General features: G+C 38.3%; 2 protein-coding genes across 3 annotated transcripts in view; one reads left to right on the top strand and one right to left on the bottom strand.

Annotated features, from left to right (window-relative positions):
- The window catches only part of kiaa0930 (KIAA0930 ortholog), a 49,807-nt gene that overhangs the window by 17,264 nt on the left and 5,730 nt on the right, over positions 1-26,813 (top strand). Inside the window, exons 2-8 of the mRNA XM_036577410.1 lie at positions 5,084-5,232; positions 20,046-20,150; positions 21,972-22,049; positions 22,400-22,501; positions 24,251-24,391; positions 24,895-25,083; positions 26,370-26,529. Coding sequence (XP_036433303.1) covers positions 5,084-5,232; positions 20,046-20,150; positions 21,972-22,049; positions 22,400-22,501; positions 24,251-24,391; positions 24,895-25,083; positions 26,370-26,529 — 924 coding nt within the window. The remainder of the gene's footprint in view (positions 1-5,083; positions 5,233-20,045; positions 20,151-21,971; positions 22,050-22,399; positions 22,502-24,250; positions 24,392-24,894; positions 25,084-26,369; positions 26,530-26,813) is intronic.
- On the bottom strand, positions 5,588-10,501 carry LOC118812408 (microfibril-associated glycoprotein 4-like). Of its 2 annotated transcripts, XM_036577411.1 has the most exons (5): positions 10,367-10,501; positions 7,662-7,850; positions 7,278-7,374; positions 6,927-7,109; positions 5,588-6,027 (listed from the first exon to the last, which is right to left on the bottom strand). In XM_036577411.1, exons 1-5 carry the CDS (start codon positions 10,370-10,372, stop codon positions 5,780-5,782), a joined length of 723 nt encoding a protein of 240 aa, XP_036433304.1. In that variant the 5' UTR covers positions 10,373-10,501; the 3' UTR covers positions 5,588-5,779. The 2 variants fall into 2 exon arrangements, with proteins under 2 accessions (XP_036433304.1, XP_036433305.1); XM_036577412.1 differs by lacking the exon at positions 7,662-7,850 and having other exon boundaries at positions 10,367-10,482.

Raw genomic sequence — 26,813 nt, 5'->3', positions numbered from 1 at the left:
AAGCACCTAGCCATGCAGTCTTCCACAAATATTTGTGAAAGAATGGGTCATTCTGAAGAGCTCACTGAATTTGAGCGTGGTACCGTAATAACTGTGATAGGATGCTACCATTGCGACAAGTCAGTTCGCAAAATTTCTTTGTTCCTTCATATTCCATGATCAACTGTGAGTGGTATTATTGTGAAGTGGAAGTGTTTAGGAACCACAGCAACTCAGCCAGGAAGTGACAGACCATGTAAAGTTACAGAGCGGGGTTGCTGAGTGTTGAGGCGCATAGTGCATAAAAGTCACCACCGCTCTGCTGACTCAATAAGTGTAGAGATCCGACATTAACATCAGCACAAAAACACTGTGCTAACTGTAAAGTTTGGTGGAGGAGGGAAAATGAAACAGGGTTGTTTTTTTAGGGGTTGGCCTAGACCCCTTAGTTCCAGTGAAGGGAAATCTTAATGCTTCAGCATTCAAGACCTTTTGGACAATTGTATGCTTCCAACTTTGTGGGAACAGTTTGGGGAAGGTCCTTTTCTGTTCCAGCATGACTGAGCCCCAGTACACAAAGCGAGGTCCGTAAAGACATGGCTGGGTGAGTTTGGTGTGGAAGAACTTGACTGGCCCACACAGAGCCCTGACCTCAACCCCATCAAACACCTCTGGGATGAACTAGAATAGAGATAGTGAGCCAGGCCCTCTCGTCTAACATCAGTGCCCGACCTCACAAATGCTCTTCTGGATGAATGGGTTAAAATTCCCATAGACACACTCCAATATAATGTAGAAAGCTTCCCAGAAGAGTGGAAGCTGTTATAGATGCAAAGACCAACTCCATATTAATGCCTTTGGATTTAGAATGGGATGTCATAAAAGCTCCTGTAGGTGTGATGTATAGGAGTCCCAATACTTTTGTCCATATAGTGTATCTTTATAGGCAGGGTTGGTGTGTATTCAGGGCAGAATATTGAGTGATTGCCTGTTAGCACACTGTCAGTAATCCCAAAGCAGAAAATAAATAGCGCTTCTGTTTTGGGTCAATTCCCATCAAGCAGAATTTCAGTTCCTTACCTAATTTCCTGAAATTGCTTCCTTTTTTCTCACCCATGTGACCATAAGTCTGGGAAGGAGTCATTTTTAACTCTAAACTAGATAAAACTCCAAACAAGATAAAGCTGGCCTAGGGCACAAATATCCCTGAGGTGTAAAGCTCTTGATGTGTTTCCTGTTTTTCTGTTTTTCTCTCTTTAAAGGATGGGTTTTGAACTTTTCCTGGGTTCCTCTTGTGAAGAATAGTATATAAATTTAGTGGTTGGATATGAAGACTCTCTGGATCTCAGTATGCCTCTTATTTCGGTGTGCAGGCTAGAGGCAGCATCTCCAAAAAGCTGTATATGGCCATGTGCCTCAAAACCATAAAGAGTTGTCAAAAGGCAGTATCAGCTAGTGAATCATCTTGATGACATGTTCATGTTTAAGAAGGGTGTGACTGGTATTATTCAGTTCAGAGTCTATTATCATATGTTTTTCCTCTACATACAACCGTTGTCTCAGTCTCATATGATACCACCCATGCAGAAGTCTGGGTGCAGAAGTTTTGATAAAACAGGGTGAGGTGTCACTTACGCGTCAGTGATGTACGTCAGCTCACACAAGTGATCTTTCAGTGGAAAGCGAGAGTTTCACTCAATGAGGAAGAGGTGGAGTTACTGCTTTGGCTTTTACCCACAGAAGAAACAGTTTTTTTTTTTGCAGAATCTCAATCAAGTAGCATCAGTTTATATACATTTCAATAAGAATCTGTGAAATGCTTCACATTAAGAGTTATCCATTATTCGCACTCTTAAAGGGGAATGCCACAGATTTCTAAAATATCTGTATAATTGAATTATAATAACAAAGTTATCCAGAGTGGTTTGTTGTGAAATGCTCTACTCTAGAGAAACGTATAGGGTCAGAATTGTTCACAGTGGTGTTGATAGGAGCCAGATATCTAAAGTGTTCAAAACCTCTAAAAGCTCCTGCAGAAAAAGTTATTACATGAAATAATTACAGAAATGCTGCCTGGTACGTGAGACATTTCGTTTTTGTTCAGTTTAAGATAATGTTTTGGCCTGAAACGTTTATTTTTTAATCTAGTAATGGTGGAGGTACATGCAGGTTGTTTTTAAGGAAAAATAGTACCCAAATAAGCATTTTTTCCCCGGATTTACCATTCTCATTTTACCATTATCAACATTACATATAAAAAACCCCGAAGACATATAATTTCACTCATCATTTTGGATTGTAAATAAAATGGCCATGTTTGCGTTGTAGACATCATGACCCCAAGTTCCTATCACCACCACAGTAAAAAAATCAGTGAGTTTCTGTACAATGCAGTTTGTACATTAAGCCACTCTGAGTTACTGTGTTTACATTTCAACAATTTATTTATGAAGATCATTTTGAAAAATCAGTATAATTCCTCTTTAAATACAGGTTACAATTTGGTTCTTCGCTTCAACCTACAGTTCTAGGAAAAACCTTTACATTTTGAAGAGTGGTTCTTTAAAGAACCATCCATTGAAAAGCTCATTAGGGACATCTACAAGTGGTCTTCTGTTGAAACTCTTTTTGCCACCATTATTTCCTAATTTTTTGCAGGACTGAAAACTGTGCTATGCTAAGAGAGAACTTTACTATACCATGACTGTGATCACCGCGTTAGTTTTGGTTGATCCTACAGAGATTCCCAGTGGTTGTATGATGTATTTTGCGTAATTAATGCTGGGTATTTTAGCAAGAGACATGGAAACAATGTAAAACCATGAATTCTGTTAAAACAGTGAATGAGGCTGAAGGATATAAAGCTGCACTGCAGAATACCTAACGTCACCACAATAAACATATTAAACTCTAGTTTTACGCTGGAAATATCACAGGCTAGGAGGTAAATACATATGTGAGCATTTACTGGCCTGATTGTGCAGGTCCCTGACTATAGATGTGGCTGTAGCATGAGGCTCACAGCAGGAGAAGGCTACTGATATATCGCATCTGACTTAATATTGTAGACCATGTTAGTGAGGAACTAGAATCCAGTCTCATAAATATTTGCCTTGTAAACGGAAGTAAAAGCGGTGTAATATAAATATTCCATTGTCCTAAATAATGCAGAGATACTGTCTGGCTGCAGATAATCATTAAGTCCTTCCCCTTTGAGACTTGACTGATCTTGTCATGTAAACATTATCTTGTCAGCATTTCAGATTAAATCAACCTTTTTCTCGCCCGTCAGTGGAATGTGTAGGGCTGCACAAAGTACTGGTTGTTAATCATTATCGCAATAATTATCTTTGCAGTAATGATACTGTCGAGGCTTGCACTGTGTAAAAAGCCTTCACACGAATCACCATTTTTGTTACTGTATGATCTGACTAATAACATTTCCACAGTTTCTGTATATATAAATAAATAAATAGCCAAAAGTATGTGGACACCCAGCCAGCACACCTATATGAGCTTGTTGGACATCCCTTTCCAAAAACAAAGAGAATTAATGTAAGTGTGTGTCTGTGGGTATTTGTGCCTACTCAGTCAAAAGAGTATTTATGAGGTCAGGCAGTGATGTAGGGCAAAAGGCCTTGTTCATAGTTGATGTTCCAATTCATCTCAAAGGTGTTGAATGGGGTTGAGAGTCTCCACAGTCTAGTGGCACCATGCTTTACACCACTACAGCTGACATTTGGCATTGCGCATAGTGATCTTAGGCTTGTGTGCAGCTATGTGCAGCCATGGAAATTCATTTCATGAAGCTTCTGACTCATAATTCTTGTGCTAGTGTTGTTTCCAGAGGCAGTTTGCAACTCCTATGGTAAATGATGCAACTAAATTTTTTTTTCTTTGCTCTGCGCTTCAGCAGCCCCATTCTTTTTGTGTCGTCGAGTTTGTGTCGTCTGCCACTTCGTGGCTGAGCTGTTGTTGCTTCTAGACACTTCCATTTCACAATAATAGCACTTATAGTTGACAGATGTAGCAGGACAGAAATTTCATGAACTGACTTGTAGCAAAGTTGGCATCCTATAACAAGGCCACGTTTAAAGTTGAGTTCTTCAGTATGACCCATTCTACCGCCAGTGTTCGTCTATAGATATCATATGGCTAAGTGCTTGATTTTACGTAGCCATTTGGCTGTGCGTGTGCCAAAACTTCTGAACTCAGTAATTAGGAGTGGTGTCCACACACTTTTGGATGTCTTCATACTTTGATTGTGTGTATATGTGAGATCACTGGTGAGCCACCCACTTCAGCAGAGAGGAAAGCTTAATTAGTGAAATCATATTATAGTGCAGAGGTGGAAGAACACCTGTAGACCCTGCAGCTCTGTAAGGTTGCAGCTGAGCACCTTTTCACTACTGTATCAGTGTCTACATGTTGTCTGTACTCAGTAACCCCGGCTGATACTGCCACAGGCCGAGACACCTGCCAAACGGCAACACTGTTGCTCAGCAACAAGCATAGGCAGAGAATTAATCTGCTCTGAGTTACCTCACTTTCTTTGGGTTGAAGAGTGCTTTGTTTTCTCACTGTGCATCTCCCTCTCTCTCTCTGCATCTCTCTCTCTCTCTCTCTCTCTGCATCTCTCTCTCTCTCCCTCTCTCTCTCTCTCTGCATCTCTCTGTGTTCTGTACTAGAAATCTGTAGATCTATGATACAGAATATACTTTTTTCTTTCAAAAGAAAACCTCTTAACCCCTATGTATGCAAATGTTGGACATGCTTGCAGTCTTGAATTTGTTTTTTTTACAGTTATGTAATTCACAAAAATACGGATGGAATAGAACAAAATTATGGATGGAATGACAAATAAACTTGAAACTTGAACTTGAAACATAGCTAAATCTTGGCTAGAAGTTTTATTTAAAACTATAAAAAAACAATATAATGGTAATTTTGGATTGTTGCCTGTAGTGTTGACAAACAAACAAGCAGAATACAATATTGGGATTTCTTTCTTCTGTAATTGTGCACATATTCAAAGCAGTGACTCGTCTTTTTCAGTACTGTTCATGTGCTGTTGTGTTTACCGCAGACTCTTTATTTTTTCCAGGGTGTTTTAAGGATGACAGGATTGTGTTCTGGACGTGGATGTTCTCTACATACTTTATGGAGAAATGGGCTCCACGTCAGGATGACATGCTCTTCTATGTGCGGCGGAAGCTCTCTTATGTCAGTGCAGACAACACAGAAGGAAAAAAGGTAAGAGAAACCTCCTCACTGCCCTCTACCGCCTGCTTAAACACAGTACACAACCTCAACAATCTCAGTCCGGTCTTCAGGGACCCCCAGACTGTTCACATTTTTCCTCACTTTGTGTTGTGAGTTGAGTTAGAGCAAAAATCTGAACCGTCTGGAAGTCCGTGAAGACCAACGTCCACGACGTTTTGTGGATTTCAGTGTGAGAAAAAGTTAAAACATCCTCTACATACTTCTGCACATTTTAATACACAATTACTGTTAATTTGCTGATTTAACATATATTTAGCACACACACACACAAATATTTATATATATATATATATATATATATATATATATATATATATATATATCAGTTTGCATTGCTTTCCATGTACTTACGAAATAATACGCTTTAGGGTGTCATAAGCTTGCAGTTGTACGAGCTTAAACAAATCAAGAAATCACATTCATTACGATTCTCTAGTTCAAGAACTCAAAGTATGTAATTCTGGGACAACAGGACAAACTCATTTACAACAGCAGGTGTTTTGACGCGTCTTGAAGGTCAGGTCAGATTCACTGGTCTGATCATCATGGAGAAACTCTTCACAGAGACAAAACTCTTCCAAGATCTCCAGTTCAGTCCAGGTTGGGAATCTGTCCCCCATGTGTAGATTCCGTTTGGGTTGGACGAGTAGCAAGAGTTGTACCAGTATGCTCCAAAATAGGAAACAGCACAGTTGCCTTCATATGAATCCTGATCTTTGTCAAAGGTGGAGAACTTTGATCCACTGTGGTAAGATAATGAATCCCCTACAAAGCACATGGATGATGCATGAATTAGGGCTGCACAGATACTCTCATATTAATCAGTATCACGCCTTTATATCCTTATAGTACCTATCACAAAAGGACATGGTTAATACATGGTTAATATGATGTAACTGACGGTTAAAATGAAGCATTTGTGGAGTAACGCTTTTAGTGAACCTTCCTTCAAAACATTCACATAACCATGACTTGAACATCACGGCAGATGTCATATGTTTTCATGAGTTGTCATGATAGATTTTGTTCAGTAATATAACTGTGTCAGGCAGTTGTTGTGACAGATGTCATAATGTTTGATTTTATGACAAATATAATATTTGATGTCTTGACAACTGGAGAAAATATCTAATTTTTTGGACTAAAATTGCAACTGCGATTTTAATTGTGATTATTTCCTATAAATAGTGGTTCAGACCTTTTTTTTGTCCAAGAAGACCAGAATATACACATTTTCTGGATTAAAGCTTGACACATTAATGTAGTGAGCTAGAAAGCCAGTAAGTTGTGGCATCACAACACATGGAGGTTTTATTGTCTTTTTGGTCTAACTCTACAGGCAGTATACAACTCTGTTATTGCCTTAAATTTCCCTCTTAAAACTTAAGACAATGTTTTTAATAATGTAGGCTATAATTTTAAAAAATTGCAGCTCTTGCGATTTGAAAATTGCACTCTCTTAAATTGCGTTTTCGATATAAAAATCTTTGACCCTTAATGACGACTAACACACAGCAAAAATGATCATGTAACACAAGCTGTCATGACGACTCATGACAGCATATCACATCTGCCATTACAGGTTCATGGCATGATTCTTATTGTAATGTAGCAGCGTTTAAACAAAGTGTTCTACAAACGTGATCTGAAGTCTTATGACATACCTGCGCCTCCATCTTGAAAACCATCTACATGAAGTTTGTAGCCATCCAACTCTGCATTAACAGCCATGGGAGAGATACCGAAGGATGTGTATTTAGCATAAACCTTGTTTCCTTCAAAGTCCTCCATATCCACCCTCAGCTCATAGTTCTTCTTCAGGGTAAGAAGATGGATTGTTTCAAGTCCTGTAAACAAAAACAAAAAGATGATATAAACAGAAAGCATTTCTGCTGGGCTTCATGAAAGCTGCAGGACAAAAATGAAACTCAGCAAGTCAGTGACTGACTGACTGCAAAAATGTTGATTCAAGTGTAATTCTTATTATTGTAGGGCCAAAACATGGACTATCTTACCCAGCCAGTATTCTCCAGCTGCATGCCCAAACCCATTCTTGTAGTGATCCCATCCTCTGTAGAAGTTCACTGTACCATCCATTCTTCTCTGGAACACCTGGCAGAAAGATCTAAAATTATTCATAATTATTGATCAAATAGAAAAAAGCATAGTGCTACAAAACGTATTTTGCCGCCTGAACCACTGTCCCATGTCTTACTTGGAAATGTTTATAAATGTTCCATTTTAAGCTCCAGAACCATCTTTAGTGAAGTGATTTCCTCTCATTGTTTTTCCTTGCACTGGCTATTAGACTGAGTTAACGTGTTTCTTGCTCTCACAGTATCCACAGTAAAAGGTGCATTACCAGTCCAATCATCAACTAATAATCCATAACTACTCACAGTCCATTTTCCTCCATCAGTCTCCATGTCACAGTATACATAGCGGCCAGAGTTGGGTCCGGTAGGATAGATCAGATACACTCCACTTGTCAAAGAACTGTCGTTATAAATATCTGCACAGTCTAAAGGCTGGAACATTAGGCTTTTAGACTGGACCAGCATGGACATCCATAAGATCCCCAGTATCATCTGGTTGAACAAATGGTAGACATCATTCCGTGAAACAAGAAAAGTGCAAAATTATTCAGTTCTAATTGAGGGTTTTGGTTCAATATAATGGGCCTCATTCACCAATATCTTACTAGGTTTTTTCCTAAATTTGTTCTTGAGAAAGGTGCTAAGAAAAACTCTGTGTCAGATTCATGACGTGTTCTTGATCCACAGAACTGTTCGCACCTTTGTGCTCTTGAGTGTGTGTAGGTCCTGTTCTTACCTAAGAACAAATCCCAAATAAGAAAACACTGGTAAATGTCAGAATCTTCGTGAAAACTGTGTAAGTGTGTTTTAAGAAGAAATTTCTTCCAAAGAACGCTTGGTGAATGAGGTCCAATGTTCTTCCATTGTGTTCAGTTTGGCAGGTTTGGTTTGAATAAAATGAACCCTGGTGCAATTGCTCTCTTAGTTTGGTTCATTAGAGTGAAGAATGCTGCTATTCAGACTCTGGTGCACATCAAATAAGTGGACCAAGACTCCCTGAGGAGGTTGCTCCTAGTCCATATCCACATGAACTCTAGTGCGTTTGGCTAAAATACAAACGCAAAGTGGTTCAAAGATGTCTATACAGACTAGGCGTGTGTCAATATAAAAAATATTATCACGATAATCAACTAATGTCTTAGCATGGTTTACAGTATTTTCACAAATATTGCATTTAAAAAAACTAAAAAAAAAAAACTATATTTTTTGTCACAAATTGCTGTTTGTGATACAGGCATGGGTTCGATTTTCAGTTCAAAACCAGCATTGAACAATGGGAAAATGGGTCAGTTCTTGTTTTTGGTTCTGTTATTGTCAGTGGAAAAATCAAGAAATAGCTTCGTTTTACAGTTTCATAAACTAATCATAAAATCAAATAACAGTGGAATAAAGGGTCTTATCGTATTTATCTAAATAAAAAAAAAGTGCAGAGTGCACACATGATCTCAGAAGCTCTCAGAAGTCTTAGAGGCATATGGACACAACGGATTGCACTTGTGAGCTCGGCTGTTTCTGTGTGTAAATAACAGTTAATTCTTACGTTTCCTTCATAGCAAACAGCACAACAGGACCTAGAGTCTCTCAGTGAGAGTTTAGTTTAATGTAATGGAGGCGCTGCTTTTAGTCATAATGATGAGTGTCTTGGGGAAGAAGGAGAAGGAGACGCAGAAGACGCTACAGAATAACACAATAACACATACATATATTTTAGACTAACAGAATAACTACATTAATAACATTAAACCACAACGTCAGCCCCTTTTAAAAGGGGCGGAGCCCGAAACGCGGCTTCTCATAACGTGCCTCTAAAGCTTCTTGCCAAAACCGGAGCCACTGGCAGCTGCCACAGTATTATAGGAACAATATGAACACAGGACAACTCACAGCTTTAATTGTTAAGTCTGGAGCTGTAACACAGTCACTATAAGGAAGTTCACATCCGACGACAAAACATTACAGTATTAATTTTTCTCATCTTTATTGGGCAGAGTGACTTTCATTTCTCTTTGATTTCGCTGTTAAATGGCAGGAGTCCTGTAGAGTCTCTTCCCCATATCACTTCAGTTTTTTGCTGATGGAATAGCTACATTAGACATACAAACACCTATAAAAATGTCATAAAGTCTCCCAAAATGCCGGGATCTGTCTTTATCATTTTTTGCCACCTGATTTCTGAGCTTCTGTGACCATATGTGCCCTCTGCACATTTATTTCCTTTTTAAGTGATAGAAAACTTTAAATCTGGATAAATTGATTTTTCTACTGACGATAACAGAACCAAAAACGAGAACTGACCCATTTTCCCGTTTTTCAATACTGGTTTTGAAATGAAAATTGAATGGCCAAAAGATACACGGACCCAGGCATACATGTATTTGTGAGATTAAACTTTCTTCTCCAAACTGTGTGGCATGTGAGCTTTCACCTTTCTGAGCTGGTGAAAGCAGACCTGGTCTTCATGTCTAAAAATCTCTGGTGAAACTTGTTTGACTAAATTGCAGTGATGGTATTTCAAAGTGTCCACAAAACACATTAATTACTGTGCATCTTTAAAATCGCAACATACAGAATTACTGAATATTGGCACGAACACATAATGAACCATGAATTCAACATAACCCACATAAAATGTACAAGCTCAGTTAGGTCAGGCGCCTCTGAAAGTTCACCAAATGTACACCAGAAACTCTACTCAATCAGTTATAAACGTTCTCCATATGGCTTTTGCCTACATCTTTTGGATCAGTGTCAAACATATCAGTGTAAACGCTGTTTTCTGCTTTAGCCAGAACAAGAGCATGAAGCTGCAGATATAAACACCCCCTAAGACTTTGAGATTTGTCAAAGTGCATAGTCAGAAAGCAGTGCACAACTGGACTTATTCGACTCCGTCAAGGCTGTACAGCAACTATGCTACTGAACTTTGCAACATGCTAGTTGGCAGCTGTGCACTATTTTACAAACTTGAGAAGTCTATACTTTACGTTGTAGTATGAAATAAGCCTCACCTTCATTGTTGTAGCTGATCACAGAGCCTCTTGTGAAGACCAAAGATTTTACTTTGTGTGTCTTATCTTGGTTCATAAGCAGTGACTTATCAGAGCCATGTGATAACATTCCCTTCAGCTTAGGCAATATTTACTGTCAGTTTGCCAAATATTGTGCAACTTTTTTTTTTTCCATCTTGCTCATGTTCAGGATTTCCCATTTTCACCACTGAATTAGCAACACACAGTAGTAACACGTGCACTTCTGAAACCTAACTGTAAAATAATAAATCAGAAGATTACATTTTGCCACACGGGTTCCAAATTATGTTGGATTCATTTCATTAAGTCTAGTGATTTCAGGCACATTTCGAGGCACATTTCAAATGCAATGTCATCTGTACCAGAGCTGTTCCAGTAAAACTGATTTTTTAATACATCAATCAGTTTCATAAGTCACAGTCCTCTTCTGGGTCTTTAGTAATCTTTTTATCTCATGTGGAGAATCATTCTAATGGTGCAATTATAAGATTTCATTACAGCATATCCACAGTGTTCTGAAATCTGATTAGTGAGTAAGAGTGACACATTGCACATTGTCTTGTCTTTTTCTTCTTCTAGCCCAATAATAGCCAAATGAAAGACTTTTTCTTTCCTCAGATAATGTTCATCCTTTTTTATGTCTGCCTAACGTATGTCTTGTTTTATTTCTGCCTAATATGTGTAGGTTTATGTGCAATCATATGTTTTGCTGCTGTAACACTGCAATTTCTCTTCGGGATCAATAAAGATCTATCTACCCACCTACCTACCTACCTACCCAACTAACCAACACACCAACCCACCCACCCAGTATTTTCAGTATTTAGTGTGTTCACCCTTTGCCTTTATTATATCTTCCATACCTTTCGGAAGACTTGCTTTCTGTTTTTCAAGGAAATCTGCAGAGATATTTTTCCACACCTGCAAAGTTCAGTCTTAGAAGTTGGTTGCATTTTCTCCTTCTTGCGTTCCATTACATTTTGCCGCACGGCAAATTTAGACTCATCAGTCCGTAAAACCTTACTGCACATTTCACATGTTCAGTTTGTGTTCTTGTGCAAATGTCCTTTTTTTGTCTATTTCCCTTTTCTCAGTAAAGGCTTCTTGCCAGCTACACATCCTTTCAGACTCATAGTGTTGAGTTGTCTTCTCACAGTGGAAGGATGAACAGAAACACTTGTAGATTTTTTCACATCTAAAGCAGGAGTGGAGCTTGTTTTTCTCCTCTCTCTTAAAGATGAAAGCTTGAAGGGCTGTTAAACTGAGGGTGACAGTAGTGGTGTACCAGGTCTTTCATGCTTGTTAGGACATTTTCGTCATTTTTTTGAACTCCAGAGTTCAAAAAGCGGATTATCTTGGCTTGTACTTATTGGCCAAGTAGTAGTAGATTTTAAAATGCACATTATCATGCTGATTGCCAACTAGTAACTAAATTAATTCATTCATTCTTTTTGAATCAGGTAGTTGTGACAGACCTGGCTTTATTTCTCCAAACTCTCTTCAAAATGATGACCTAGGCTGTTTAGTTACAGCATTGCATTGTTTGCTTTGCGTAGCATTGCTTCTCTTAAAGCATTCCTTCGCTAGCACGTTAGCGTATCGATCCTTCTCCTTTCTTTTGGCACTAATCAAATGTCAAAGCAATCTCAATGCAAGTGATGTCATTTATATGACGTGAGTGAAAGCGCTCGGTCAATGCTGAACGTTCGCCCTCAACAGCACAGATTGATCTCTTCTGACAGCTTCGCGCTGCTGCAGCTTTGGCTTGTTTTGCAGCCTTGAGAGCACAGATTATTCAATTAACTGAAAGACAACGTGGAAGCAAGAGATGCACTTGCTTTGTCCTTTTCTATGACCCGTCTCAGCTGTGCACTCTTTCTCCATTTCTTTGTCCTTTTTATTATCAGCATACTCTCTCCAGCTCTCTCTCTCTCTCTCTCTATGTGTGTCTGCATTTGCATTTAAATTAAATGGAGCATGGAGGAGCATTAATGAAGTTCATCCTGTCTGTCTGTCTCTTTTACTTCTCTGATTCAATGGAAATTTCTTTCACAGATTTAATGAGTCTGTGTTTGTAGAAAGACTGCCAGGTGCATTCTGACAATGAAGCCCATGCTTTCATTTTAGTGAAAAAGTCTAATCCAGAGTTGGAGAGACGCATCTAGGGCTGCAAACTATACCATTTGTTGATCGTTATTGTAATTCTGGCCTTTGAGATCCTGATGTCATAGTGGGATGCTAATGTTATGCTAATGAGCCCTGTAACAAATTACTCAATGTGATGTCCAAGGGATGTCCAGATCCTGATCTCCTGGCCAGTTCGGGCATATTTTAATGAATTGGGTATTGGCTGTATTAAAGGGGAGTTTCACCAGTTTTAACAAAATTCTGCATAATTAACCCTCTACTGCATGAATTATAACTTAAACATGATAAAATGTTTAATGTGTTTTTGTTATTTGACATTGCTTAAATAATGGAAAAAAATACATTTATTTCTAAAACTTCTGTGGGTTACTTGGTAAATTGTTGCCATTTGGCAACAATGTGCAATCGTACCATAGCACCATAAAATCTAAAAGCACCATAAAATTTAATTTTTCTCTAAAAACATCCTTTTATCCTTTTATTGAAAACAAGAACAAACAAATCCAATGTATACTTAGTGAAATGTACGACCCAGTATTTAGAAGTATTGGAAATTTCAGTTGGTATTTGGAATGTATGGCAATAACAATGTCATAATAAAAATTCCTGGTCATGTGATGTCATGAAATATTTGTCCTTTCAAAGTAAACGACACTTTTTCCACAATTAAATAAGAAAACACAAATTTACATACAATACATAACTGCTTTTTAGTAAAAGTAAGATAAAGTAATTGTTGCCATTTGCCAACACCGTGCAGTAGAGGGTTAAATGGTTAAGATGTAAACAAAGTAGTTTGATGTAAAATGCGCCTTTCTAGAGAAACTTGGCGAGTCAGAATTGTTCACAGTGTTGTTGAAAGGAACCAAACGTCTGAAAAGTTTAGTGCCTCTAAAAGCTATCTCTTGAAATAGTTATGAATACGCTGCCTGTCTGAGACATTGCTATGAGAAGGATTTGGCTGAAAAACAACAGATTTCTCAAAATCCATTCATGATGGAGACATACATGCGGGGTGTTATAAGGCAAAATAGTCTCCAAAGAAAACTTTTTTTTTTTTTCCAAATTTATCACTTTTTTACCATCATCAATATTACATATAAAAACTCAGAAGACCATCACTGGTTATTTTGGATAGTAAATAAAATGGCTATATTTGCATTGTAAGTGTTTTGTAAGTGCCTTGAGAACATCACTAACTGGACGGGACAAAACTTTCTGCAGTTGAATAAAGATAAAACAGAGATTATTTCATTTGGGAATAGAAATGAGAGGCACAGCCAAGCTGCCTATCTGGGTTCAAGAGCCCTAAAATCTAAAGAACTAGCACATGACCTTGGTGTACTAATGGACTCTGATCTCAGGTTTAGCATTCAGGTTATAGCAGTTACTAAATCATCTTTTAATCCCTTAAAAACCTTAAAAACATCAACAAGTTAAGAGATTTTCTGACTAAAGCAGACCTGGAGAAACTCATCCACACCTTATTTCTAGCAGGATTGATTGCTATAATGGTCTCCTAACTGGACTCCCAAAAAAGACAATCAAACGGCTTCAGATGATTCAAAATGTGGCTGCCAGTAAAAGAAGGCAACACCTCACCTCCATTCTTAGATCCTTACACTGGTTACCAATTTTTTACAGTACAGACTTTAAGATAAGAGAAGATAATGCTTTATTAGTCCCTATTAGTGGAACTAATAGTAATTTAAGATACTATCACTGGTCTATAAATGACTTAATGCTGTAGGATCAGCATGTTTATTTCATGTACTGCAGTGATATGAGCCAAGCAGAACTCTCAGATCTTTAGGAACTAGTCGGTCAGTCCTGCCGAAGGTAAGGACTAAACATGGAGAAGCAGCGGTTAGTTACTGTGCTGCTCTTCAATGGAGCCAGTTGACAGAGAGTATTAGAAGAATCCTGACACTGGACACTTCTAAATCCAGGCTCAAAACACTTCTATTTGAGCTAGATTTTAGCTCCTTGTAAAACACTGTTAACATTTCTAGCCCTTCTCCTCTGTAACAGCGCTTAATTATCTTAATTTAATTTTTAATTTTTAACTTGATTTTTAACTATCCTAATTCATTTTCTAATTTGATTTTTAATTTAATGATTTTCTCTTTTAAACCTATTGTTTTAATCATGTTTTTTAATTTCTATTCTCCTTTACTTTTTAAACAACTGTGTTTTCTCATTTGTAAAGCACTTTAAATGACAGCAGTGTATGAAAGGTGCTATATAAATAAACTTGCCTTGCCTTCTATACGTCATAGTTCCTATCACCACCACTGTAAAGGAATCTGAGTCTGTACATTTTTTTACAATGAACAAATCATCAAACCACCACGAATGGCTGTTTACATCTTAACCACTGAATTATAGACATTTAGAAAAATCAATGGAATTTCCCTTCCATTTGATTAGAAAAGCCAGATCCTTTTGTTTCTTGTTTTTTGTTCTGCTTTACCAGCTGTGCCTCGCCACTTCTGGTTTTAAACACCATACAAACAAGACATTCAAAACCAAGAGATATGAACAGGTTATTGCACGCCTGTTACAGCAGGATAGAATTACAGTGTATTCTGTCATTTCACATAAATAGTCCACAAGTTCAGACTATAAACCAATATGAATGTATCAAAAATGAAGTGATTTTACTGCAGAATGTTAAAGGAACCAAATCATCAGATAGGTAAAATGATGATATGCCTCTATTAAACACAATATAAAATGATCATGAAAAAAAGGAGACAAAAAGCAAAGCATGTCAGTCCAGAATGTCACATTATGCATAGATTCAAAAAAAGCAACTGTACTAGTAGCCTAGCATATCTTAGCTAAATAATGTGGCGCTTTTATCTGTGAAAACCAGGAATATGCATTTCCACTGTTATTAATATTTGGGGATCCAAGGCCTAATGAACAGATGATTGGTTAACTGCAAGAAACATGGCATTTTCTCATGAGTGGATGATGCATCAACATGTTTGGTAGTTTGTCAGAGAAGTACATTTTCACTGTTTGTAAATCTAGCTGACATCCGCTAGTGTAGTTAGCCTAGTTGTCATTCCTGTTGTTCATATGTATATTTTCTTTGTCTTTCCGTGAAAAAACGAAACAAATCCTTTAATAGTGATTTCAGTATTTGAATGGCACTGTGAACAGATAACGGAGTACCTGTAATCATTGTAAGGCCAGAAGGCCTCATACAGTCACCTCAAATTGCAAAAATCCAAAGATTGCAGTGTTTTAGCTAGTGAAAAGGCAACGCTACTAGCAGTATGAGACAACTATCAGTCCCATCATCATATTATGGTCAACAAATGCCACATTGTGTATTCATGCCATCACCTTATTTTCCCTCTGAGAAAAGGTAAAGCCTCCATGGCAACCACAGAATAAAAGAAACATATAAATAATTCCTAATGCTTACTGCCACAGCCATTGTTTGATGCTGACATTTCACAGCCTCTAGTAGTGTCGCTTCGAGGTACATTACACAGAGACACAAATTCACGTAGCTTAAAATAAGAAGAACAAAGAAATGAGAACATGAAGTAGAAGAGGTGTAGACTGCTACTCTGCAAGGGCACAGACCCATCAGAGCTGAGTACATTATCTCACACTCCAAACACTGTGGGCCTCAATTTTTCACGACTCAGTCAGAGGGAATTGGTCCAATCACTGCAGACAGGCAGGAAGGGCTCCGAGTCTCACGCTGCGGCTATCGCCAGGCCCTTAACAAGGGCCAATGAAGGACGTGCCGTACTCTGAAGCCTTATTTCAGAGAAGCCCAGTCTTCTCTGTCCTCAGCCAGAGGCACAGCTGCAAACAAATGAGAAAATGCCACAGTGACAAGGCACCTCTTATCTGATGCCTGCTTCAATTACACTGGAAAGGATCTTGCTTTTTTCGCATTCACCGTGCCTCTTTGGTCCGTGTTCTCCAAACTGGAATTTTTTTTGTACGGGAAGAATGCTCAGTGAGCATAAAAGACACTTAGAGGAAAGCATTTCTGCAAAAAAGACCTCTCCCTGCCCTGCCCAGAAATGTGGTCACAGTTTTTGCGAGGTTGGATGAGCTTTACAGAACGTTGGCAAAAATCCTGTTCAATCTTGTGAATTTAGGTGGGAGTTTAGATTCGCTACAAAAGTTCAATTTCTAGTTAAAAATACTATCCTAATAAGTGTGTTTACATGCACTTAATAATCTGTCATTAATTTGTTTTTGTCATTAAAACACATTTTTATGCATTTGAGTGATCAGATAATGGGAGAGCTCCACGCAAGTCATGCAATAATTGGATGTTTGCTTTGCAGCCAGCCAATAAACTCACAGAAGAAGAAGGATGTGATGTAAAATTCAAACTTCATGATGTGGCTTCTTTTATTTATTGAATGAAGAGAACTGATGAAAAATCTGAAAAATAATTGGTAATTAACCAAAATCGAAACCATTAAGAACTCCACCCTGCTACAATATTTACATTTTATATATTTATATTTAGTTTATATTATTTAAAACTTGTTTCTGCTGTTTATGTGAGTTTACAAAGTGTGACAACTGAAGCTGACTATCATCTCAGTCAGCAAAACACTGATCAACTAAAACTACTGGAGTATAAAATTAAATGTTTACAGTGTAAATTTACATCAACTGATATTATCAGTTATCTGAATTTTATGCCCTTTTAAAATGGATATCGACCATGAAACCATTTTAGAAGATTTAAAAAACGAAGCCCTGAATTGAGTGATTGCACTGTGACTCTCGGCTTCAAAGACAGTGTTACTCCCATTAAGAGTGCCATTAATCTGTGTAGAAATCCAGGCTACTATATGAATACTAAAAGACACCACGTCAGTGACTATTAAAATAGCATAAAATAATCAGTTTTAAACACTGTAATTGGGGTGTAAGACTCATAAATGGTCCATATGAAATGCCTTACTATTAGAAATATGAGTGCTGTTTGTTAAAGCATAGTGCCACTGCCTCATGCATACACTGCATACTGCTTACAACTCTAATTTAGCCCTGCTTGCTGTGGCTAGTGGTAAAGGTTAAGGTTACCCCAGGTGGTTGACCCCCGATCTTCTCAACATACATCACCGTTCACCTCTCTTCTAGTAACCATGACAACCTCTAAGGGCCTAATGTGCATTATTGCTTTCCCCTTCATCTCCTGTGTTTCCTCAGGCAGCAGAGAGATGGAGGCTCCTAATACGGGTTAGATCAGAGCAGGACTAAAGCCATTTGTGTGTGTATATATATATATATATATATATATATATAAAATAAATAATAATAATTGCATTTTTAAAGATTTGTGGTATGCTGAGTACTGCATTACTTTTGATTACTGTCTCTATCTTTTCAAGTGTACTCTTTTATTTCTCTTTATTTTTTTTTTCTGAAACAAACAAACTTGTGAAGTAGACAGCAATACTAACTTAATGTTCTTAAAACCAGCACAGATTATTGCCACCACAGCACAATTTTGTGGACTAAGAAAATAGAAGATTTTGGAATTCTGTTTGGTACCCAGCCCTAATACCTTACTAAACCTTACTAAACTACCTTACTAAAGCTTACTATTAGGGCTGAGCATCGTTAAAAGAATCAATATGAATAATCAGGGCTTGATATGGAGGAGGACGCAAGGGAATGCAATTCCTGTAATTTAAAAAAATTACAAAACCACCCCTCCCCTTGTAAAAAGACTTACCATCCCCGTTGGGTTAAATTGATATGACTTAATATATCTATTGTCATTATTTTCTTTTCATCTATATTTTTAAAATCCTTAGGATTTTCACACTACAAGAGTTCTTCATGTAAAGCAAACAAGCAAACAGAAGCAAAACAAAGCAAACAGAAGATGTGCTTATGTAGTATGAATTTTTCACTGGCCGTACTGTGGAGTGTTTGGTATAGTGTGTGCACCCACCAAACTGGGCTAGTTTGAAAATGCTGTTGAATGAGAAAATCATAATGTTTCAGCTTCAGGTATTATTTTTTGCAACCAAACCACTGCCAATTATATGTTTGTTTGTGTCTCTCTCTCTCTCTCTCTATATATCTATATATATATATGTATATATATATATATATACCTATACCTGGAGAGAGAGAGAGAGAGAGAGACAGAGACAGACACGGGTCAAATTACATTCTAAGTGAAAATAAGTTAACACATCCTCTACAGTGAACACACTTCTGCACATTTTACTGCACAATTAGCGTCTATTTGCTGAATTTAACATATTGGAAGAAATATATATATTTTTTCATATATATTATATATGAGATATACAATATATTAAACTCAGCAAATAAATAAAAATTGTGCACTAAACTTTGCAGAAAATGTTGAAGTTTTACTTTAGTGTGTTCCCTGAAGAGGATGTGTTCATTACTGAGGATGTATTAACTTATTTTCACTTAGAAAATCAACAAAACATGTCAGCTGACCAGGGGTGTTCAGACTTTTGTTTGTATAATATATATTGCTGTATAGTGTATGTTGTTGTATATTGCTTAAACATATATGTTCTATTTGAAAATTACAAAAAAAAATATTACACACAAAAAATTGAATCTCTTTTCTAAGAACTAAAATTACAGGACACACACAGATCTTGCACAGAATTTAAGAAGCACTTACATTAATAACATGCTCAGAGTATATAATTCAGACAGCCAGTCATCAGTCTAGATTTATCATGCCTAATGGTTCAGTGACACTGCTAAGGCTGACCACTCGGGTATTGAAATTTAGTACTAAATGTTTTGATGCTTGGTATTATTGAAGTAATTCGGAACAGTACTGTAAATGTATTGAATTTTATTACCCAAGCCCTACTTATTACACTTGTTACAACATCAGTATTCGGGCCTCCATGTGTCTTTTACCACTTTTTCACCCAAAACATCTCAGTACTGTATAGTATAGGAAGTTTCTTCCCATCTGTAGTAGGCAGAGAGAAATGGATTCTGTAATACACACACAAAAGAACAAAAAAGAACAGTACGTACTGTCAGTAATCACACAGTTGGCTCAGTCTCAATCAGCAGAGCTGTATTTCTAGTGCCATTTAAATTAGATGAAGGACTGTGCAGTTCATAAATAACTTGCTTTGCTTCCAGGTTGAACACAGGGGCCTGTCAGTGTTGCATTAGAGCATAGCAGTCCACATGCCCAAATGAATCTACATCAATCTCTCAGTCAAGGAGAACAAAGGCCTGAACTGAATACAGAGCTATTACAGAGCTATCCAGCACCATTAGAATTACAGGATAATATGAACACCAGCTATCTGTCTCTGTTCTAAAGAATTTTTGAGTTGATTGGAGTCTTATCACCTGAAACTTGAATCAGCCAGCATATGGTAGTTAAGGTGATTGAAGTGTTCAGACCTGGTGCATCAAATAGGATGTGGTTCAGGTTCTCAATAGAACAGCTTATAGATAGTGCAGCCATTTGTCTTGTTTTTATGTTCAGGTGGAGGTTGAGGTGTACAGAAGGGACTCCAAAAAGCTGCCTGGTCTGGGGGACCCTGACATAGACTGGGAGGAGAGCGTCTACCTGAACCTCATCTTACAAAAGGTGAGCTGAGGGGTATGATAGATTATTAAAGGGGCAGTCTGGCCAAAATGAACAATTTTGCCATGACTATACCTGTTGAAGACATGTCTACTCACCTCATACAGCAGTGTATGATTTTCCATAAAGACTAGAAACTCATCTGGAGTTTTGAAAAACTACAGGCACTCTGACTGGACTGTTTGTTTGTTTGCTCTTTTGTTTGTTTGTTGTTTGTTGTTTTTTATTTTTCTGTTTTTTTGCATTTGCTTGTGAATGCAGAAGAAAATCAGATGGCTAACATTATTGCTAGGAAGCGGGGTGGGCTAGTTCCCAGTGGTTGTATGGGTATCGTAGTGAAAGAACATTGATGGACGAAAACACAAAAAGATACAAAATTGTGAAATATGTCGAAATGATGAGGCTGAGGGATGCAGTGCTACAATATAGAATATCACATAATACAACAAACAGTATACACTACAGGGCCAAAACTATGTGGACACCGGACCATCACACCTATATGAGCTTGTTGGACATCCCATTCCAAATTCCATGTGGAGTTGCACCCTGCCCCTCTGCCTCTTCTGGGAAGGCTTTCCACAAGATTTCGGAGGGTGTCTATGGGAATTTGTGCAAAAGCCATTCAGTCAGAAGAGAATTTGGCATCCACTAAACCCAGATTTGTCCATCGGACTGCCAGATAGTGAAGCGTGATTCATCACTCCAGAGAACGCTTCCACGTTGGTGCTTTACACCACAAAAGCCAACACTTGGCACTGCTCATAGTGATCTTGAAGATGGGCAACTTTTACACTCTGTGCACTTCAGCACCCATCAGCCACGCTCTGTGAGTTTGTGTGGTCTTCCGCTTCGTGGCTGAGCTGTTGTTACTCCTAGATGCTTCCATTTCACAAAAGAACCACTTACAGTTGACCAGGGCAGATCTAGCAGAGCAGAAATCTCATACACTTGTGGCAAAGGTGGCATCCTATGACAGTGCCATGTTTAAAGTCACTGGGCTCTTCGGTCTGAACCATTCTACTGCCATAGCATGGCTGTGATCTCATACACCTGTTAACAATGGGTGTGGCTGAAACACCTGAACTTAATAATTAGGAATGGTGTTCATATACCTTTGGCCATATACTGTATTAAATGTTAGTATACTCTTAAAAGATGGAAAGAGGAAAAAAAAGATGCATGAAAAGGGAAAAAGAAAAGGAGAGGAAACTAATAACAAAGCAGGTTAGCTGCACTCTACAATAACAAAACTTGAGGGTTCTTTGTCACAATCTTGAAACTTTAGTTGACAGTTAATTAATATACAAATAATTGCAATTATTGATTTAATTGTCTGTTTTGTTCACATTATGCAGTTAATAAAGCACAAGTCTAAAGCAGCTAGACTGGCTTATTAGTGATCTTGCTTAGCTAGCTCTTTACTTTGCAGCTAACAAGAGATGACACACTGCACTGTAGTGTGCGTAACAAGTGTCTACCTTTACACAGTCAACCATAGCTCACATTTTTTCTCTAGAGATTGTGAAAACACTTCCCTTGAAATGTGTTATAGCACACAGTTAGTTACTCTAAGAGTTAGAACTCAGTTAGAACTAGAAAAGTTAAAAGAAAAATTTATTTTATTTCCATTTATTTGGCTCAAGCCAACTAATGAAAACGAATCCGGCTCACATTAGGCTTGTTGTGATACAGTGTGACTGTGAAATTTAGTGACTGTGGAAAATCATTGCGATTACCTCAAATATTTGCCATTATGTGAAGGTACAATTGCCATTCAAGCAAAGGTACAACACTATTAACGTATCACATTTTCTCCCTCAGCTGGACTACGTGGTCACATGTGCTGTCTGCACACGCTCAGATGCAGGAGACATCCATATCCATAAGAAGAAGTCTCAGGTAATGATTCACGAAGTTGAATATCATGGCGATGTGCCCATCTGTATCCTTGTAAACCACCAATTATCATGTAATCCTATGTGTTTTGGTCTTGCTATAACATCTACTGAAAATAAATGCGTAAGGTTTCACAAATCAATTATATGCCTGCAAACCCAAACTGATTACGAATGACAGATACAGCAGAATGCTTTGACCCCGCTCCCTGCTTGTGTTTTGCTCTGAAGATTTCTGCAAAGCTGCATTGTGACACATGTTCTAAAATGTTATAAATGTATATAAAAAGTTATATAACTACAGTTGAGCTGATTCTCACCAACTCTGTTTCTGCTGCACTTTACATTCCACAGCAAGTGTTCGCCTCTCCCAGCAAACACCCGATGGACAGCAAGGGAGAAGAGTCCAAAATGAGCTACCCAAACATCTTCTTCATGATTGACAACTTTGAGGAGGTAACCTCAAAACCCTTAGCGCCTGAATCAGCTCAGAATCTGTCAGTTCTGTAGTTTAACGCTTAAAGCTGTCACAATTATGAAATTTTAGTTGATGAGTTATTGTCATATCAGAAACTGCAGTTATTCATTTAATTGTCTGTTCTTTTTTTAATTATATGCATCTATGAATGTACAAGCCAATAATGGCAAAATTGGCTTATTAGCCATCTTGCTTCCTAGTTACGTTTACTAGCTGACACTGGTAGTACTGTACACTACACCGTTGGGTGCACATGCTCTCACACAAATATCTCAGTTATGCAGAATCATGTGTACTCAAGCGAAGCTTATAGTTTTCTTGTGAATGAAAATATAAGCCAAAAGCTCTCATTCTGCTAGCATACATGCTAAAAACATTAGAATTAGTTACATCAGCTAAAGCAAAAGCATTACTTTAAACACCAAGTTCAACATCTTTTTGTGTTTTTAAGTCCCATGATGTGTCTCAGTGAAAGAATTTACAGCTTTCTTTTATTTACATGTATTTGCCTCAACACACACAATTCACATTTCATTTGTTGCAACTTCATATTATTGAAATTTAATGTGGAAAATGATTGAGATCCTCTCAGAGGCAAATCCTCTAATTGCAAATAGCCAATTCTGTAATAATTGTGATGCTCGTCACTCATGGATTAAAAGATACATTAAACGTCCAAAAGTTTGTAGACACCAGCTTGTGTAATCGCCATAAAAAAGCATTGCCAGTAGCATTGCCCAGTGCCAAGTGTTGGCTAGAGAGGTATAAAGCCCCCAGCATTGGGCTGTGGAGCAGTGGAACTGCATTCTTGGCAGTGATGGAGCTCCATCCATTGAGTTGGAGAGGCTTTTGTGATCCGTGCATGCCCTCACTAATGCTCCTGTGGCTAAATGCACTCAAATCCTCACAGCAATGTTCCAACATTTAGTATAAAGTCTTCTCAGAAAAGTAGAGGCTGCTACTGCAACAAAGAGGGGGACAAACTCAATTTCAGGAGAAACCTGGATGAGCTGATGCCTTCAAACGTTTGAAGATGTAGTGTGGGTTAAAATGAGTTACAGTTATATGTTGATTGTTTTTAGGAGCATCAGGCCAGACGTTACTGAATAAAACTCTTCACCTGGATTTTGTTGCTATGGTAATAGGCACAGCTTAAATTAGCATGCGTAACCTCTGCGAACCTCTAATTCATGGTGTAACAGTAACCCCTGCACCCTGCCCTAACCCTCCAGATTCAACTCTGGCAGGGTTTGGTAATTATCTGAGTTTAATGAGGTCTCTTAATGACATGGAATACACTAAATTGTGCAGTGCAAAGGAATTCCAGGACGAGAATTGAGAGAAACCATAAAATATGAGCTGTGATTGACGGTGTTCCTTAGCAAATACTGCCCTTGGGATGAGGAGCTGATGCACTCTAGATAGCATAGTGTAATGAGGTATGACCTCACTGGATATTAGTATGTGGAGAAGCAAGCTGTTGTAGTGTAAGAGCGGTTTTATTACCAGCCAGCAGAGCAGCCGTGCTCCAAATAGCTTCACTTAGGATGGGAAATCGATGGAACTTGGCACGTTTATTGATAGACTTAGGTTAGCATTAACACTTACTTTTACAGTGACTCATCTATTTAACATGTCATCTAGAGTGGACACGTCACTGTTATAGTGCTCTGTGCTGCTTCACCTGATGTGCAGACAAATAAATGAGGTGTGCATATGACTTGCAGGTGTTCAGTGACATGACTGTTGGAGAAGGAGAGATGGTCTGTGTGGAGCTGGTGGCCAGTGACAAGAGCACTACTTTCCAGGGAGTCATCTTCCAGGGCTCCATACGTTATGAGGCCCTCAAAAAGGTCTACGACAACCGGGTAGGATATGCAAACAGGCCGACAAAAGGCCTTGTTCATACAAATATGGATATTTTTTTTTAAATATAGGGCGTGCCACAAAGCTGAAGCAGAGATTTTCTAATTTCTGCTGTACTAGCCCTCACCCTCCCAGCTTGGTTGCATTGTGTAACTATTGTTAAAAGCATATATTGAAAATCTTTAGGCCCAAACTTGGCTGAAAGGCACGGTTTAGTGCTGACACCACAAGGGGAATAAAATGTGTGGGCTATGGCTTTATTCCTGTGGTAGGACTTTGTTCCAGTTGTTCCTTCAGTTTTGCAGTTTTTCAAAAGAAAATGGCAAGATACTGTTTTTTATCAGGTTTCTGTTTATTTTATTGCAAATCTGCAAAGAAAACTTGCTCATTTATTAAAACCATTTTAAAAAGCTAGGTGTCTCCAAACATTTGACAGGCAGTATATGATCGTTTCTGGAAAAGATCTTGAGGCACTATTCCTATTTATTTTCTTGTGTGTGTTTAGGTGAGTGTGGCTGCTAAAATGGCCCAGCGCATGTCCTTTGGCTTCTACAAGTACAACAACATGGAGTTTGTGCGAATGAAGGGTCCGCAGGGGAAGGGCCATGCTGAGATGGCAGTGAGCCGAGTGCCCACGGGGGACACTTCACCCTGCGGCACTGAGGAGGACCAGGACTCACCTATGCATGAGAGGGTCAGTACAACCATAAAACACAAACATATTCACACTAATAAATCGCTCACATCACATACGATGCACAGGCCAGGAGAGACAAATGAGACTTCTTGCTCATATTGTTCCTGCTCTACCAAGAACTGTTAATTTTTTATTTTAATGAAACACTGTTAAAGGTCTAGGTAAGGCCGCAACATAAAAGAGACATCTGTGCCCTCCTGGTCCCCCAACTCACATAAATGCATACGTACATGTATGTTGCAGTGATGCAGCTGAATTTGTTTTTGTCAAATGTGCTCAGTCATGTTGTAATGATTTGGTAAGAGAAGAGGAAAAAAGAAAATGAAACTGCAGAGAAGGAAAAGAGAAAATAACAAATAAAACGGAGATTAATTTTAAGTTTAGGAAAATCAGTTTGCCTATCAAAGAAAATAAGATATGACAACTAACCTAATTTTCTAACTAAAACAGACCAGGAGAAAACCCAAGTGAATCAAAAAGATCTTTTATCCTCAACAAGTGGGTTTATGTACAAGAGTTGCATGTCTGTTCAGACTCACTAGCTCTGTGGTTACAGGATAATTCAGGGAATACTTTATTAACTACGCCAAGTATGAAAATCTCAACACTGATGCAACAAACTGTTCATATCTTGCGCAGACATTTACACAACTGGTGAGGGAACCAGGAACCCAACAGAAACCAGGTCAAAAGCAAAGCACTATCCTTCCTCCTGTTCACATTCTTTTTAAAGACAGCTCCCGTGGTGGTGACCAGTCCAGTGCATCTCCCCTCCCACTAATCTGCAGTCAATATGGAGAGAAGACTACACAAGCTACACAGAGGGAAAAAACAAATCACACTTTACTGCCCATAGATTTGTAACCACTCACACAGTCCACATATGAAAACTAAGCTGCAAAAACGGCCCGTTTTGAGTTCATCAGAGGTACATTGAACTATGAACCTGTTTACATACCTCCTCGCTCATGTTGAAGTGATGAGTGTTGTCACTGCAGACAGTCTGTAGTATAGTTATCGGAGCATTGTTGGGGAAACGCTGTGCTGTTCCTTGCTGTCCAGAACTCAAGGGTGTCATTGTTTACCCTTCAAAAAGATGCAGATATCTGTAAGAAGTGACTGGTTTATTTTTTCTGATGCCTCTTAAGAATTTCAGTCTGAACTGCTTTTTGAACAAGACCCTTTAATGTTTATTTCAGAGAACTGCTTTGATGGTGAAGTGAAATATTTCCGTGTTATTCTTTTGTGTTCTTACATTCTTTCCCGTCCTGTTCCGGCTGCAGGTAACATCGTTCAGCACCCCGCCCACACCGGAGAGAAACAGGCCCTCCTTCTTCTCCCCTTCTCTGCGCCGAAAAGTGCCCCGAAACCGCATCGCCGAGATGAAGAAATCCCATTCAGCCAACGACAGTGAGGAGTTCTTCAGGGAAGAGGATGACGAAGGTGAGGATTTTGGAGAATCAAACTGGGAAACTGAGGAGTGTATTATGCTGACTTTTGATTCCTAATACAGTTTAGTAGAGATGCTCAGATCAAAGCCCTTTATTGAATATTGACGGATACCAGTTAATGGAGTCCAATCTGGTATTTGTATTTTTGTAAGCAATACAGTGGCACAGGGCCTACTGTGTGTATGTATGTTAAACGTAGTAAAGCCAATGTAGTTTAGGTAAGATAGGCTGCATTAGAGAAAAGTGGCAGTTTTTCATCACAGCTTTCCTTTAAAG

The sequence above is a fragment of the Colossoma macropomum genome, unplaced genomic scaffold (genome assembly GCF_904425465.1).
Source record: "Colossoma macropomum unplaced genomic scaffold, Colossoma_macropomum, whole genome shotgun sequence".
Taxonomy (NCBI): domain Eukaryota; kingdom Metazoa; phylum Chordata; class Actinopteri; order Characiformes; family Serrasalmidae; genus Colossoma; species Colossoma macropomum.
This window is presented reverse-complemented; position numbering and strand designations above follow the sequence as displayed.